The sequence below is a fragment of the Choristoneura fumiferana genome, chromosome 3 (assembly GCF_025370935.1).
Source record: "Choristoneura fumiferana chromosome 3, NRCan_CFum_1, whole genome shotgun sequence".
Taxonomy (NCBI): Eukaryota; Metazoa; Arthropoda; class Insecta; order Lepidoptera; family Tortricidae; genus Choristoneura; species Choristoneura fumiferana.
The window spans coordinates 4,389,957-4,403,533 of record NC_133474.1 but is presented as its reverse complement, the minus strand read 5'-3'; the positions used below and the strand labels follow the sequence as shown (position 1 = coordinate 4,403,533).

Here is a 13,577-nt window from a genome sequence, read left to right as displayed (position 1 = left end):
CCCGACTGAGCCGGCGCGCGCGCCGCTTTTGTTATTTCTGGCGGTGTTCCGCCGCGTATGTTTTTTGTTTATTTATATTATGCCGCGCGACTTTGCTTGCTTTTCTTTACGTTTCCTTGACGGAAACTAATCTGAACTAGAAATTACACAATAGGTATTAAGTATTACAAATAAAAGAATACTGATTTTTTATCTGAGAAATTAAAAAAGTATAATGTTAAGCAATCAATCTGTTGTCTTCTTTTGTGTCGTGTTGTTGTTGTAGTTTAATAAGTTGTGTCATTATTTTAGGATGAAATATAGAACTACAAATGAAACCCAGTAGAAAATAGGTTCCTCTTTCAAAAACATGAAATGTAACAACAAATTATAACTACCGTCGTGTAAGTACAGTCACCAGCATTAATATGTGCCACAGCGGAGCGTGCAAAAATATTCTGACACGTCCTTCCGGCCCTAGAAATAGAGTCGTATCAGATATTTTATGCACGCTTGTTGTGTCAGATATTGGTACTGGTGGTGATGACTGTACATACCTTCGTTGATATGTCAGTTAGTCCATCATTTAGTCACCTTCTTATTGTATACACCGCGTTATAGAATTAATGCGAAATGTTTCAGAGGATTTTTGATTGAACACCCTGTATTTTTTTTCAAGAAGTTGACGAATGTATCCGTTCATTAGTCACTGTTCAAAGTGTACTTCGTCAAACGCGTGACCACATTGCGTCGGGGGTTAAAAATCCAGGGTAAAATTCAAAGTCAAAGTAGCTCTACATCGGGTGAAATATTCCGGATCATTTTTAAAACACCTTGTACGTGAGTTATTGCATCATCATCATCATCATCTCGACCTAAATACGTCCCACTGTAGAACACAGGCGTGAAGATCCAAATCCGCGCTGGACCTGTGTGAGAATTTTAGAGAGAGACAAAGGCCAGATAAAAGACCAGATGTGAGATAGCCCAAACACCTGATGGCTCTAAGATATTCGTTGATTAGTAGCTGAAGATGAGCACTGGTTGAGTTCGTCAGTGTAGTGTGGTGGGGCACGTATCTGAATATCGAAAATTGACATATCTATAGTTAAAATATCGACGGTCAAAATATCGAACCTAACCTAACATACTTTCGATATTTTGACCGTTGACTTTTTAACTTTAGATATATTAATTTTCGATATTCAGATACGTCCCCGTGTGGTGATGATGGGTTTGTGTGATCTGTGTGTGTTCTTACAGTGTGAAGGTGGAGGAACTGCATGAACTCGTATATTTTGCATAAACGTAGCTATCATAAGGTCGCAGGTGAGCAAAGTTATTGTTTTAGTTCATTGATTAGTATATGCGCTGGTTATAAAACTTTATGAATTACACTCATAATTTACCCGTACCTTTCGCTAACGAGACTCGCAGTAAAATTTTCCGACTCGAAAACAGTTTTCATTTGCTGTAATAGTGCAATTTGCATTTTAAATATACAGTTAGTGCCAAGTTTCTTGAAGCTGCTGGAATTTGAATACGACAAAGTATGAATACTTGAAAATTAATTCTAGAAGAACAATGCGTAAGCAAAATGTATAAACTTCAGCCTTTACCCGCTTTATTATTCATCTGACTAATGTTATAAATGCGAAAGTTTGTAAGTCTGGTTATTTGTTACCTTCACGTCTAAGCCGCTGAACATATTTAGATGAAATTCGGTACATTAGTAGTAGGTCAGTTTAAGCCCCGAGGAAGGACATAGAATAGTTTTTATCCCGGAAAATTGCATGGTTACCGCGGGATAAAGATAAACGAATTCTAAGCGGACGGAGTCGCGGGCAATAGCTAGTTACATATATTATGTGACGCAAAATCTATCTTACCGATTTTTATACTAGTCAAAAGAAAATAAGAGCCCCTTGAGTGTCGTTGGTAAAATGAAATCAAAAATAAGTATATTTACGATTTTTACAAGCTTTTCTTTATTTATTTACAAGCTTTTCTTTAGCTTGCCCTGTTTATTTATTTATTTGTTTGGGTCAAACCTTGAAAACTAAATTTGAGCCACTTTCAGCGGTCTGATTGACTGGAAATTCGGCATACTTATGTAAATTTGGTCAAACTTATAACACCCCTCTTTTTGCGTCGGGGGTTAAAAATAACAGTCAGCAAAAAAACCTTGCATTAAAAATGTTTTTTTTTAGATTTATCTGAATACAAATGAATTACAGTTCCGTTAGTCAAGCGGCAAAAAGGATCGCTTATAGGATCACTTTTCTTACGTCCGTCCGTCGCTGTCGTGTCCATACAAATTATTTTAACGCGAATCGGATTGAGACGAATTTTAAACCGAAAACTTAGGGGTATAATTTCGAAAGCGCGAGAGTTCAAAACCGGTGGAGGCAAGAAACAAAAGTTCAGTCATTAAAGAGGTGTTTTGTTACAATCGCCTTAACAGAAAAGTTATAGCGCACTGAGGCGTTAGGAACTTGGAATCTTATAAAAGTGGCTCTTATAGCACAATAAAAATAAAAAATGCTGAAAATCATAAATTTTTCATGATGACCTCACTTTGCGTACATTATTTTATAGCTTAGAAGTTCTGACAAGCACCGCTCTTTAACTGCTCATCCCCTATGCTTGACAAGAGATCGCGGTAAATTTTCAAATGAAGAACTTTTTTAAACATTTTTTACGTTATTCATCATCATCGATATTATCACCACAATTACATCATCATCAAATCAATAATCAGCACCACTATCACAAATCACCATTCAATCAGCTCCCAGCCTCCGTCCGCTCAGCAGCGTCCGCTCCATTGACTGCCTCCGCTCCGCTCCTCCTCTCCACAAGCTCCGTCCGCCAGCCTACGCTGTCAGCCTCCGCTCCGCCAGCCTCCCTCCACCAGCCTGTATTCCGCCAGCCTTCCGCCCGCTAAGCCTCAGCTCCGCCAGCCTTCGATCCCTCAGCAGCGTAAATCCACTCATTGCTCCGTCTAATTGACTGCCTTACTGCAGCCTAGATTGAATCCGAATCTTCCATTTACTCCGTCCAGTAGTTCCTACGGTAAACTTAATTGATCTAAATTCGCACCGATGCCTCCTTCCATTAATTCGCTCCGGTAAAATGTCGCTGTGTTCCGCCAGACTCCGCTCCGCCAGCCTCCGCTCCATTAGCAGGTATCTCCACTTGTGCCTCCTCTCACTTCCCGTTGTTAGTCATTTTTCTTAAATGACTGCCTTCCATATTCACTTTCATCCCCTATTTTTCCCCTCATAGGTGAGTTTCAAAAAAGGTGCAACCAAATATCGATTTATTTTTTATTAATTGCCTAAATTCCAAATTTCATGTTTATCACAACAGGAACTTCACCATATGTACTTTCATCCCCGACTCCAACCCTTAAAGCCTCTTTTTACTAAATAAAGCTAGCCTATGTTATTTCCCAAGGTCTATTCTATCTCCTGAACCAAATTTCATCAAAATCCGTTCAGCGATTTAGACGTGAAAGCGTAACAAACAAAGACAGACAGACAGCGAAATCCTCCACCCATTTGTAATTTTGTATGTATGAGGGTCGTTGAACCGAAATAAAGGGTGCGTTAATATTTTGTGGTTTTATTATATACGAGACTGTTTTTTAATCGTTCCTGGGTCGGATTTTAATTGCTGTTTTGCTTTTTGGATTATTTTGTTTGCGGCCAATATTTTTTGATTTAATTACCGGTAACAGTAGGATTTAATTAAACTTTCCTTGAATGGTTTTTATTACAATCTACGTGTTTATTTTTTGACCAGTAAATATTATTAATTCAAGAGTGAATTTATACTTACAATGATTTTCAATACCAGAGCACAAAGTACGCTTCTGTGTATACAGTACTGTTTTGCCACATAATATTTAAATTATAAATAAATTAAGTAACCGATTGGTTTCCAGATAATGCAAAATTAAATCTACTACAGCTAGAACCTTGTAATTGAGTAAACACGTTACTTTGAGTACCGTATAATTAATGAAAAAATAAGATGCACCTCTTTATTGCATTTTCATTTAAAAAACCCTTGAAGTCAGTTTTTTCAACTTCAATTCAAAGGCAATTCCAACTAATACATTTGCTTCAATATTCCAAGTTATCTTCGTTATCTATTTGCATGGATGTAAACCCTCTGCCAAACTCACACAATTTGTACAACTAGCAGACCTAAACCTTTTCGCAGACATCATTTAGCCCCCGCTAGCCCCGAAAGGGTCAGCCTCGCGTTATTCGGCGCCATGAATCAAACGTGACAAGTGGGGAATGCTAGATCAATCACTCCTAAAATTAGGGGCTAGGACTTGACAGTTGTCAGACTATAGGGCAGTAAGGCAGGGAACCTGTTGGGAAGAATGGAAAGAGTTTTGATGTAAGTCTAGTTAGAGCTATAGGAGAGCGTGTTTACACTACAGAACAATTTATCAGAGGAATAGAAGTGTTATCATGTGTATTTTCTCGAGTACTGCCTTTTCGCAACGTAACGTTGGTCAACCTGGTTCATTTCGCAACTTTTCATTTCGCAAACTCTAAAACTGTAAATGTTTCAGGATTTATTTCAGAGCTATCGTGTAGAACCCTTAAGGTTAGGTTACGTTAGTTTCATAAAAATCCTGAAATATTTACAGTTTCAGAAATATTAAACAGTTGGGAAATGAAAAGTTGCGAAATGAAACAGATTGCCAAACATTATTCGCCGAATCATTAGTAAACCGTATTTTCTACAATCATTGTCACCAGTTTTTGGCCTCCAACTATTAATGAGTGCACTTTTTTACGTTTTTAAACGTGGTTTTGTTCGAGTTACTGCATAATTCGACAGCCTCAAAATCTCAGAACAACTTGATGACAAATAATACGAAGCACATTTTTCTGCCTTGTACATAATTTCCAGTATCAAAACCGTTTGAACCATCTATATCTTCAAGTACCAAAACCGGGTGTAAACTAGAAAAGCTCCGGCATCATCGTTAGCCGCAGACGGGCAAAGCCCTGGGGGCTCCGATCGATGCTACGGCGCCCTGCGTAGCGCTACGTCTCGTAGGCCGCTACGAGCTACGAGCTTATAGAAATGTAATAGATATCGCTGCCGTGGTTGGAATTTAAGAAGGTATTTTTTGGGAGAAATGGTGCGGTTGCGGTGTTTTATAATAAAGTTACTTTGGATATTTTTTTAAATGAGAGCTTAATCTGTTAGGTGACGTTTATTTGTTGTTTCATTAAAATGGAGCCATTCATTTTTGCTTAATTAAAATTTTAAAAAAAATGAGACTCTTAACACTAATTGATTTAGTTCCAAAAAAAGCACAGCTTATGTTATGGGTACTAAGGCAATGGATAAACATACTTGAATAGTGACATATCTTTATTCAATAAACCTTACTAAAAACTACTAATAATAGTTAGATACATGTAAACGTAAATATAAATTAAACACCCAAGACTCGAGAACAAACATTCGCACAAACTTCTGCCCCGACCGGGGATCGATCCCAGGACCTTAAGCTTCATAGCACAAAACACATAGGTACAGAAGTCAATCACATGCATGTACTTCACTTTTCATACCTAGGCGACACTAATCTGTCCGCGACGTGCAGATTTTTGCATGTTTTTTCTGTAATTTAATAGATGGTTTACATAAATACATGCATCCTACGTAAGTTAAACAGTGAAATATCTTGTTGAAAGTACGATTTTTTGGTAACGCCAGAGACAATTTTGGTAACGCAGGAGACGCTCAAAGTGTCGGTAAAATAGTTGATTGGCCCATCTACGCGCGGCGGTCGCTCTAGTGGAACACTACAGCAGGCTAGTAAAAAAAAACACGGTACTAGTTAGTGTGAGTAGAAACAATGGCAAATTATGTAAATGATCCTGAATTTAAACAGTTTTCACCTCAAATCTCACTGAAATAAAAAAAAATCAAACTTGACGTTGTTACATCGCACAACTTAAGGAACTCGCAAATCATTACAAAACGGTTTTTATTCAACACAAAAGCAGTATCTTCCCTCAATAAAACACATTATTGTACGTTTGAGACATAACGTAACGTTACGAGTAAACTTTATGAATTACAGCGACTGAACGTGAGTTTCATATGTTTTTAATTTAGAGGTTATGTGGATGATGTCGTGAAATAAATTTGCTTTGGTTTTACAACTAATTTACTAGCCTTTTTGTCACTTTCGACTATGTAAGTCAGTCTTCTTCAAAAGCGACTTATGGTCGGATTATATAATTTCAATCGTTCGCATTTCTTGCTCATAACTTACAACATACTTTGGGATTTAATCACAACTACCTATACGTTTACGTTAAGTGAAGTTAACTCGTTACTATAACCTCTGTAATGTGGTTGAAACGTTGAGATAATTGAAAGAAAGAAAGGGAGGAAGAAAAAAGACATTTATTCACTCTCACAAAAGACACACAAATACAACAAAATTTACACAATTACCTAATCATAAATAAAGCCAAAAAAATACATAGATTATTTATTCATTCAGTATAAAATTACATCATAGTTTTTACATGTCAAAGTTACGAGAATTTATACTGAAATTGTCAAGAATACACAAAAGATTAAATTGGAAAGCAATTGAATGTCACACACATGAAAATAGTACATATTATTATACACAATTTTGAGTGTTCCCGTATAAATGCAAATTGTAGCAATAAATATAGTAGTCATAATTAAGTTTCGAAATATATTAGTAATGAATTACGAATTTATGTTTTGATTCGTTTGTTAAGCAATTATCCAAGATCGAGGTGCGGTTCTATAGTTAGTCACCTGTACAATGAACTTAAGTCAAGGAAAGTTCTTCCTCCATTGTAAAGCCCTACAATGCTTAAAACTTTTGCAATGATAGCCATTCATAGAGTTCAAACCGCCATAAATTTACCATATCGTCCCCATACGCGACCATGAATCAAAACGGGGAAAAAATGTTTCTCAATATAATAAAAGAAAATGCAAAATATTCGTCCGCTGACCGGCTCGACCTACATAAATCACTCGCTCTGACAGAAAGCGTAATGCATTGTTTCCTGGAATGTACTAACTTTTACACTCGTCAAAAGTATGAGCGATTTCATCAGTAATAACTGCTACCTACTCAGAAGAATGTTACCTATGTAGGCACATTCACGAATAATAATTGTTGAATTATTAATGAACTTATCAATATCAACGAAATATGGAGTTAAGAAAAACATGTAGATCTCCATGACTTCCGGATCGTCATTATCTATCATCATCTACCTATTGTATAACAAAGGTCGCCGCTTGCATTTTCCACCGGTTGACCGTAACTCGCGATGTCGCCTGCCAACGCTTCGTCTTCCATCTAGCCAGAAGACGTCCTCTGTTGAACAAAGGGTTCCCCTTGGAACGCCACAATGAACGACAACTCGCCACTTGTATCCATCAGTTGCTGTTGCTCTCAACTCTCGCGACGTATTCAGTCCACCTAGTACGAGATCTGTTAACGATTCATCTTCCGGCTTATGGTGGCCACTTGAGGATCTATTTTTCCAACGGTTATCTATCTATTCTTCGCGGGATATTGCCCGCCCATTGCCACTTCAAATTGCACATTCTTCGAGCTATATCAGTGACTTTAGTTCGTCGGCGATTTTCCGTATTCCGGATTATATCGTGCAAAGAAACTCCGAGCAATAGCTCTCTCCAAAGCTCGTTGCGTGACTCTAAATCTCTGGTTTTCTACCAATGTTCTGTAAATCTAACCAACTGTCTTAACAATATGTAACGTCAAGTAACTGGACATGTTTAGTTGTGGCCTACTTGCCTACTAAACTTTCTGGACACAACACTGTCGGAGACTTAACTTTCTATAGCCAGGAAACTTAATGCGCAAACTAGGTAAATGAATACAAGGATAAAGTTTACTGAATGACTTATACAAGGTGTTGGGAAGACTTGCTAAAAATATTGAATAAAATAATGTTCTGTTTTATTGACGACCACATAGCCAAGTGGTTAGAGAACCTGACTATGAAGGTTGAGGTCTCGGGTTCGATCCTAAGTCGGAGCAGATCGTGTGCGAAATTACATTTGAAATTTACCACGAGCTTTACGCTGAAGGTATACCTATTGTGAGGAAACCTGGAAAAACCTGAAAAGCAGCTCAATAGTGTAGAGTTCCCAATTCACACAGGGCCCGCGTGGAAACTACCGTCCAAGTCCTCTTATTTTAAGAGGAGACCTGTGCCCAGCAGTGGGTTATATAGGCTGGGATGAAGATGGATGACATCACCACATTTCAGAGAAAGCGCCTCGTGACAAATACACGTACGAGCGACAAAGTGATCCTATAAGAAGAATATCTTTTTACCTTGTGAGGTGTAGAAGCCTAAAAATAACCAACTGCCGTCATCATCATCATATCATACGTAGGACGTCCACTTTTGGACATAAGCTTCTCCCTTAGGCCGCTTGTAGACGTCCGTTATTTTCACCAGACAACGGACCGTTTTTTTGCCGGACTTGCGGTGTTGTATGGCTTACAATGAATGTGTGTACATGCACCGTACACTTGTCCGGCGACGAAGCCAATACAACACCGTAAAAAACGATCCGTTTTCCGGTGAAAACAACGGTCGTCTACAAGCAGCCATAGACTGTGGGAGACCTATGTCTGCCTCTAGCCAACTGTAACAGTACCTAACCTACTAAGAATTTGATGAAAAATCTTCGAAACATCGAAACAAGAGTTTAGAGGCATGTTTTAGTGACAGCAAATTACCGACAACACAACAGACTAACAAACGGCCCTGATTGCGCGGTATGCAAATAACGCGTTGCTGTTTTGTAGTGTTCCGTACACAATGACTATTCGATGCGAATGGAAATTTCCGGGCGTTTAACATTGACAATTCGGTTTGTCTAAATATTTAAAATTGTGTCGTCTTAATTGCAAATACGTGCGTTAGTGCAGCGTACTGTACAAAAGTACAAAATGCGCAAGTACCAATTTTCGTAAATGTATGGGATGCTAACATGACAAGGACTTAAGTAGCGCAAAGGTTCCACGTTCTGGTACGCGATTCAGGTTCTTTGGCCGTTCTATTATTTTTGTTGACTACATAAATATCTTGAACATGAAACTACCGTGAGACTCGCTCATATTAAATGATATTGTAACGGATAACTCACGTCTTAAATCGAGTTTAGTTCGACATGTTTCGGGCTGGTTTCGGGGCAGTCGCGCGAGCAGAGCGGTGGCGCGTAGTGTGCGTGTTGCGGCAGCCGCCGAGTCGCGTGCTCCTGAGAAGAAGGGCTACGAAATAGCCCGAAACATGTCGAGCTAAACTCGGTTTAAGACGTGAGTTATCCGTTACAATATAATTTAATAAATAAATATCTATAGCCAACCGTCAAAAACGCCCTGATGACCACAAATTCACCAAATACCGGACATACAGCATTAATATTGGATTTCGTTGGGACCAGGAAGGGGGGGGGTGACATTCCAAAACCGTTTGTCTCCGCGCAGGTATGCCGGAATAAAACCTGTTGGCAGTAGATATTTTGGAATTATGGGATGCAAGCTTTTGCTCGCGACTCCGTCTATAAAGAATTCGTTTATCACTTTCTCGCGGGAACTACATTATGCAATTTCTTGAGATTAAAACTATCTGTGTTCCAAATTTTTTCTACATCGGTATAGCTGTCTTTCTATCAGCGGTCACCTATCACTGTCTGTTATCTTTTTTCTCTATAGAAAACTCTGCCTATAGAGAAAAGATAACAGATACTTTTACATTTATATTAGTAAGGATATACTCTCGCGATGCGCACGCACATGTCATGTGAACTCATGTTAGCAAATTGCAATTACTAAAGCCATTTATTTTAAATAACCCTAAGGTACAATTAAGCATACATAATAGTCTTAAATTAGTAGACGTCTTCACCATTATTATAGTCCTAAAAAATTACAATGCCCATTTTAATAAGCATTGATAGTCATTTGTTTAATGTTATTTAACATATTTTGTTTTTGTTGCAGGGCGAGAAAGACAATGGCAAAAACTGCATATTGGCGTGCGAGAAGAGGAAAGCAGATGACACCGACATCAATAAAGACCTCAAAAAGGTGAGACAGAACATGTTTGCTTGAGAACCGATATCAAATTCTAAGAAATGCGCCGAAAATTCAATCTTCATGTTCGAATTCGATCAAAAAACCTATGATGATGACAACAGACTTTGAGAACCCCCTGTAATTCTGAGGCCTTTAAGTAATTAACGAATAGGTTGTAGAGCCATAATGTTTCTAGCTTTTCTTATGGCATAATTATGAATAGGTACTTATATAGATGCAGTTTAGTATTAAGCGACGCAGCGACAGATAAGCCGTGTTCGGTTTTAATTCGCTTTCTAAGCGAATCTTATTGTAAACTTTTGTTTTTATTTTTTGAATAAATAATTTTTAAAAAGCCCTATTTTGTCCCGTCACAATGACAGTATTAACTGAGGACTAATACAATATCTACATTTTTACTTGCAAGCCAGTGTACTAATGGAGACATTACACCGGCGAGCATTAAGGTATTACGTTACAGGACAATGGGCTCGAACACGCAATGTTCTGACCTCCACCTAACAGGGCGTTCGTGGGTGTTTTGTTCGGAATTTGATGTATTTTTGTATCTATAGATATACAATACTTATAAATAGTTGAGGAATAACTGTTCAACTGGTGATTTTCTTATAAAAACATCGATGAAATAATTAAGGTATTTAACATCTCTAATCAGCCGACGTACTTTTGTTTTATGAGCTTCTATATTAGGCACAAGAAAACTTATAATCGCCTCGTCCCTTTTGTTACGGCTTATTGAACTGCATTTGTTTGTTTTGTGCCTTGATTTTTATGTAGAGACGTTTTTTTTAAAACTGAACTCGTGCGAAGTCGGGGTGGATCGCTAGTGTCTATATATACCGCTCTCACCTTCCTAGACACCAAACTACGAACACAATCCCGTACCATTACCTTCCCTACGCTTCCGCCCCAAAAATCACTCCGTAATTCCGAGTCCCCAGCTCCGCGCTCTCGTGTCGGAGGTCGGTCATTTTGTTTTCATTATCTCCGCAAAACGGCGTGTAGAGGGCGCCACAAATTTATGACAACGAGCTGCGATAGTGACGGGCTTTTTGTTTTTATTTTATCGACGTCGATAAATTTGGAATTCTTTGTACAGTTCACTTTCTGGTACAAAAATAAACTATAATTTTGTAATTAATTTTGTCAGAACTTAGGCCCAGTACGGATTAGGAACTTCACACAGGTTTCCGTTCACCGTAAGTCTCGTGGTAAACTTCAAATTTAATTTTGCACTTAGATTTCAAATAACTCGCTGCCCACATTTGAACCCACGATCCTGTGCTTGAGAGGCCATAAGTCATTAGGCTACTTCGGCTTATGTAGTATTATAAACAAACTAGTTAGTAGTTAGAAGGGTAGTTTTAATTCAAATGAAACTAGTTGGGATTTAACAGAGTGCTGTTACTACATAATGATAATGTTCCGGAGAACCTGTGAATTCCAAACAATTCTCTGGGGATTCACTCTCTATTGTGTTATTTATTGCAGGCTCTCAGCGGCCAGTCGAAGATTTATTGAGTTCAGAGAACGTAAACAACGCCAAAGACTGGTTTAAAGACAATTTTGCACGAAAACTCTGAATTTACAGTCCTATTTTAGGTTTACAGCTCAGTTGTTTTCGTATTTCAGTTTTTATCACGTTTTTCTGCTAGTTTCTATTTGCACTTCACGTTGACTGGCCCTCTCGATGATTCTATTGCTTTTTATTCAGGCTCGTATATCTGACTTTTCTGGAATATGTGTGCGAAATTGTATTTGAAATTTATCATGAGATTAACGGTTGAGGAAAACGTGAGGAGACCTGCACACACATACGAGGAAACTCAACGTTGTTTGTGAAGTGTGTTTAATTCTGACAGGAGACCTATGTACTATAGATAACTTATATAAGTAGGCCGAGATGTTTTTTTTTTGTACAAAATATTACGAAAATAGCCAAATCTACAAAAACACAACATAATTAATAAAACCGGTCTTGATTACTTTATTGCTAAAATCACTTCGAAGTTTCGATTACATTCATTAACAAAGTTGTAGTACTTATTCAAAGAAAGGCATATAATATCGGTAGGTACCCTTTAATAACGGACGGATAACAAACCGCCCCTCCATATTTAGTATTCACAACGCCTCCCTCCAAATTGGGCACTTTATACACATCGTTGGATTGCTTTGCATGGCATACGAATATTATAGCAAAGTTTTTTGTTTTGCAACACAAAGTTTATAATAAATTGCACTCGTTACATTTTAAGTAACTAATAAACAGAAAGACTAAGCCACTGTTTTGTTATGAATCATGATATATAATGACTGAATCTTCTAGTCGTTAGTATAATAATTAGTTTAACAATATTTTTCAAACATGTTAACATCCTGGTAATGTCTGTACAAATGATGCTTAAGACTTCCTCTCTGCTGTCAAATCTTGAAAAATCTATCGACACCGCCTTTCTTTCCCATCCCTACGTGCTTCGACCTAATTTAAATACATTACGTGTCTTGAAGTGGCACGGCGTCGTCGGCCCGCACTTGACAGTTAATGTACTGCGATCTTATACTAACCAGAGCAGTTCAACGTTCCTTACAATTCTCATACAATGTTGACCTCTGGCCCCCCTCAAGTTCATTACTGCGCTTTGTTTGGAGGCAATTTTTGGTACAAGGAAACGTTTTGAAGTAAATTGTGCATGAAAAATGTTTTTTCTCGTCAATCTCGGAAATGTAAGCAATTTTGTGAGGAAAGTTGAGGTTTTTGATTGCTTGTAGACGTGGCTTCGACGCTTTTTACCTGTTGAGGAAAAGTTATTTAAAAATCTTGTATTTTCTTTGTAAAATTACCTTGCTACGTAAAAATGCATGATATTTACGAATACCTTTCATAAAACGTGGTGTTTTTGTTTACATAACAAAAAATAATAATTAAGAAAATCACAAACCCGACTGCCTTAAAAAATGAAAAGAAAACAACGAGTTTAGTAACTAACTTTGAACTCTGTTAAGTTATTTAAACTTCAGCATTTGGGACCCATTCAAAATCGTGAGTAGCTCAAAAATTCCCAGTAACGCATCTCAACTGTTGAAATTTAAGTTACTTAAGAGAGTTCTAGACTACTAGACTTCTTTTTCTTTTTCAGTTTATAAAGGCATTCGGGTTTTTCATGTTTTTTAATTTGGACTTTTTTTGTTGTTCCTGTGAAAATCATAACTTTATAGTATTATAACATGTTTATATTTGAAATAGGCTGATTGTTAACTTTAATTTGAAACCCATGCCGTCATAATTTAAACTTAAAAAACCCCGCCGTATTTTTTTGAAACTTCACTTCGAAAAAAGATATAACAATACGTCGCTCCGACTGTTTTGACTAATCTAATAACAATGATACTTCATATATAAAAAACATCCAGC

The 13,577-nt window shown here is 37.6% G+C and overlaps 1 protein-coding gene across 4 annotated transcripts in view; it reads left to right on the top strand.

Moving 5' to 3' along the window:
* Positions 1 to 13,577, top strand: part of LOC141426402 (pseudouridylate synthase RPUSD2-like) — a 469,933-nt gene that overhangs the window by 414,915 nt on the left and 41,441 nt on the right. For all 4 annotated transcript variants that reach the window (XM_074085286.1, XM_074085288.1, XM_074085285.1 and 1 more), the window contains one exon: positions 10,067 to 10,153. In XM_074085286.1, the coding sequence (XP_073941387.1) occupies positions 10,067 to 10,153 (87 nt within the window). The remainder of the gene's footprint in view (positions 1 to 10,066; positions 10,154 to 13,577) is intronic.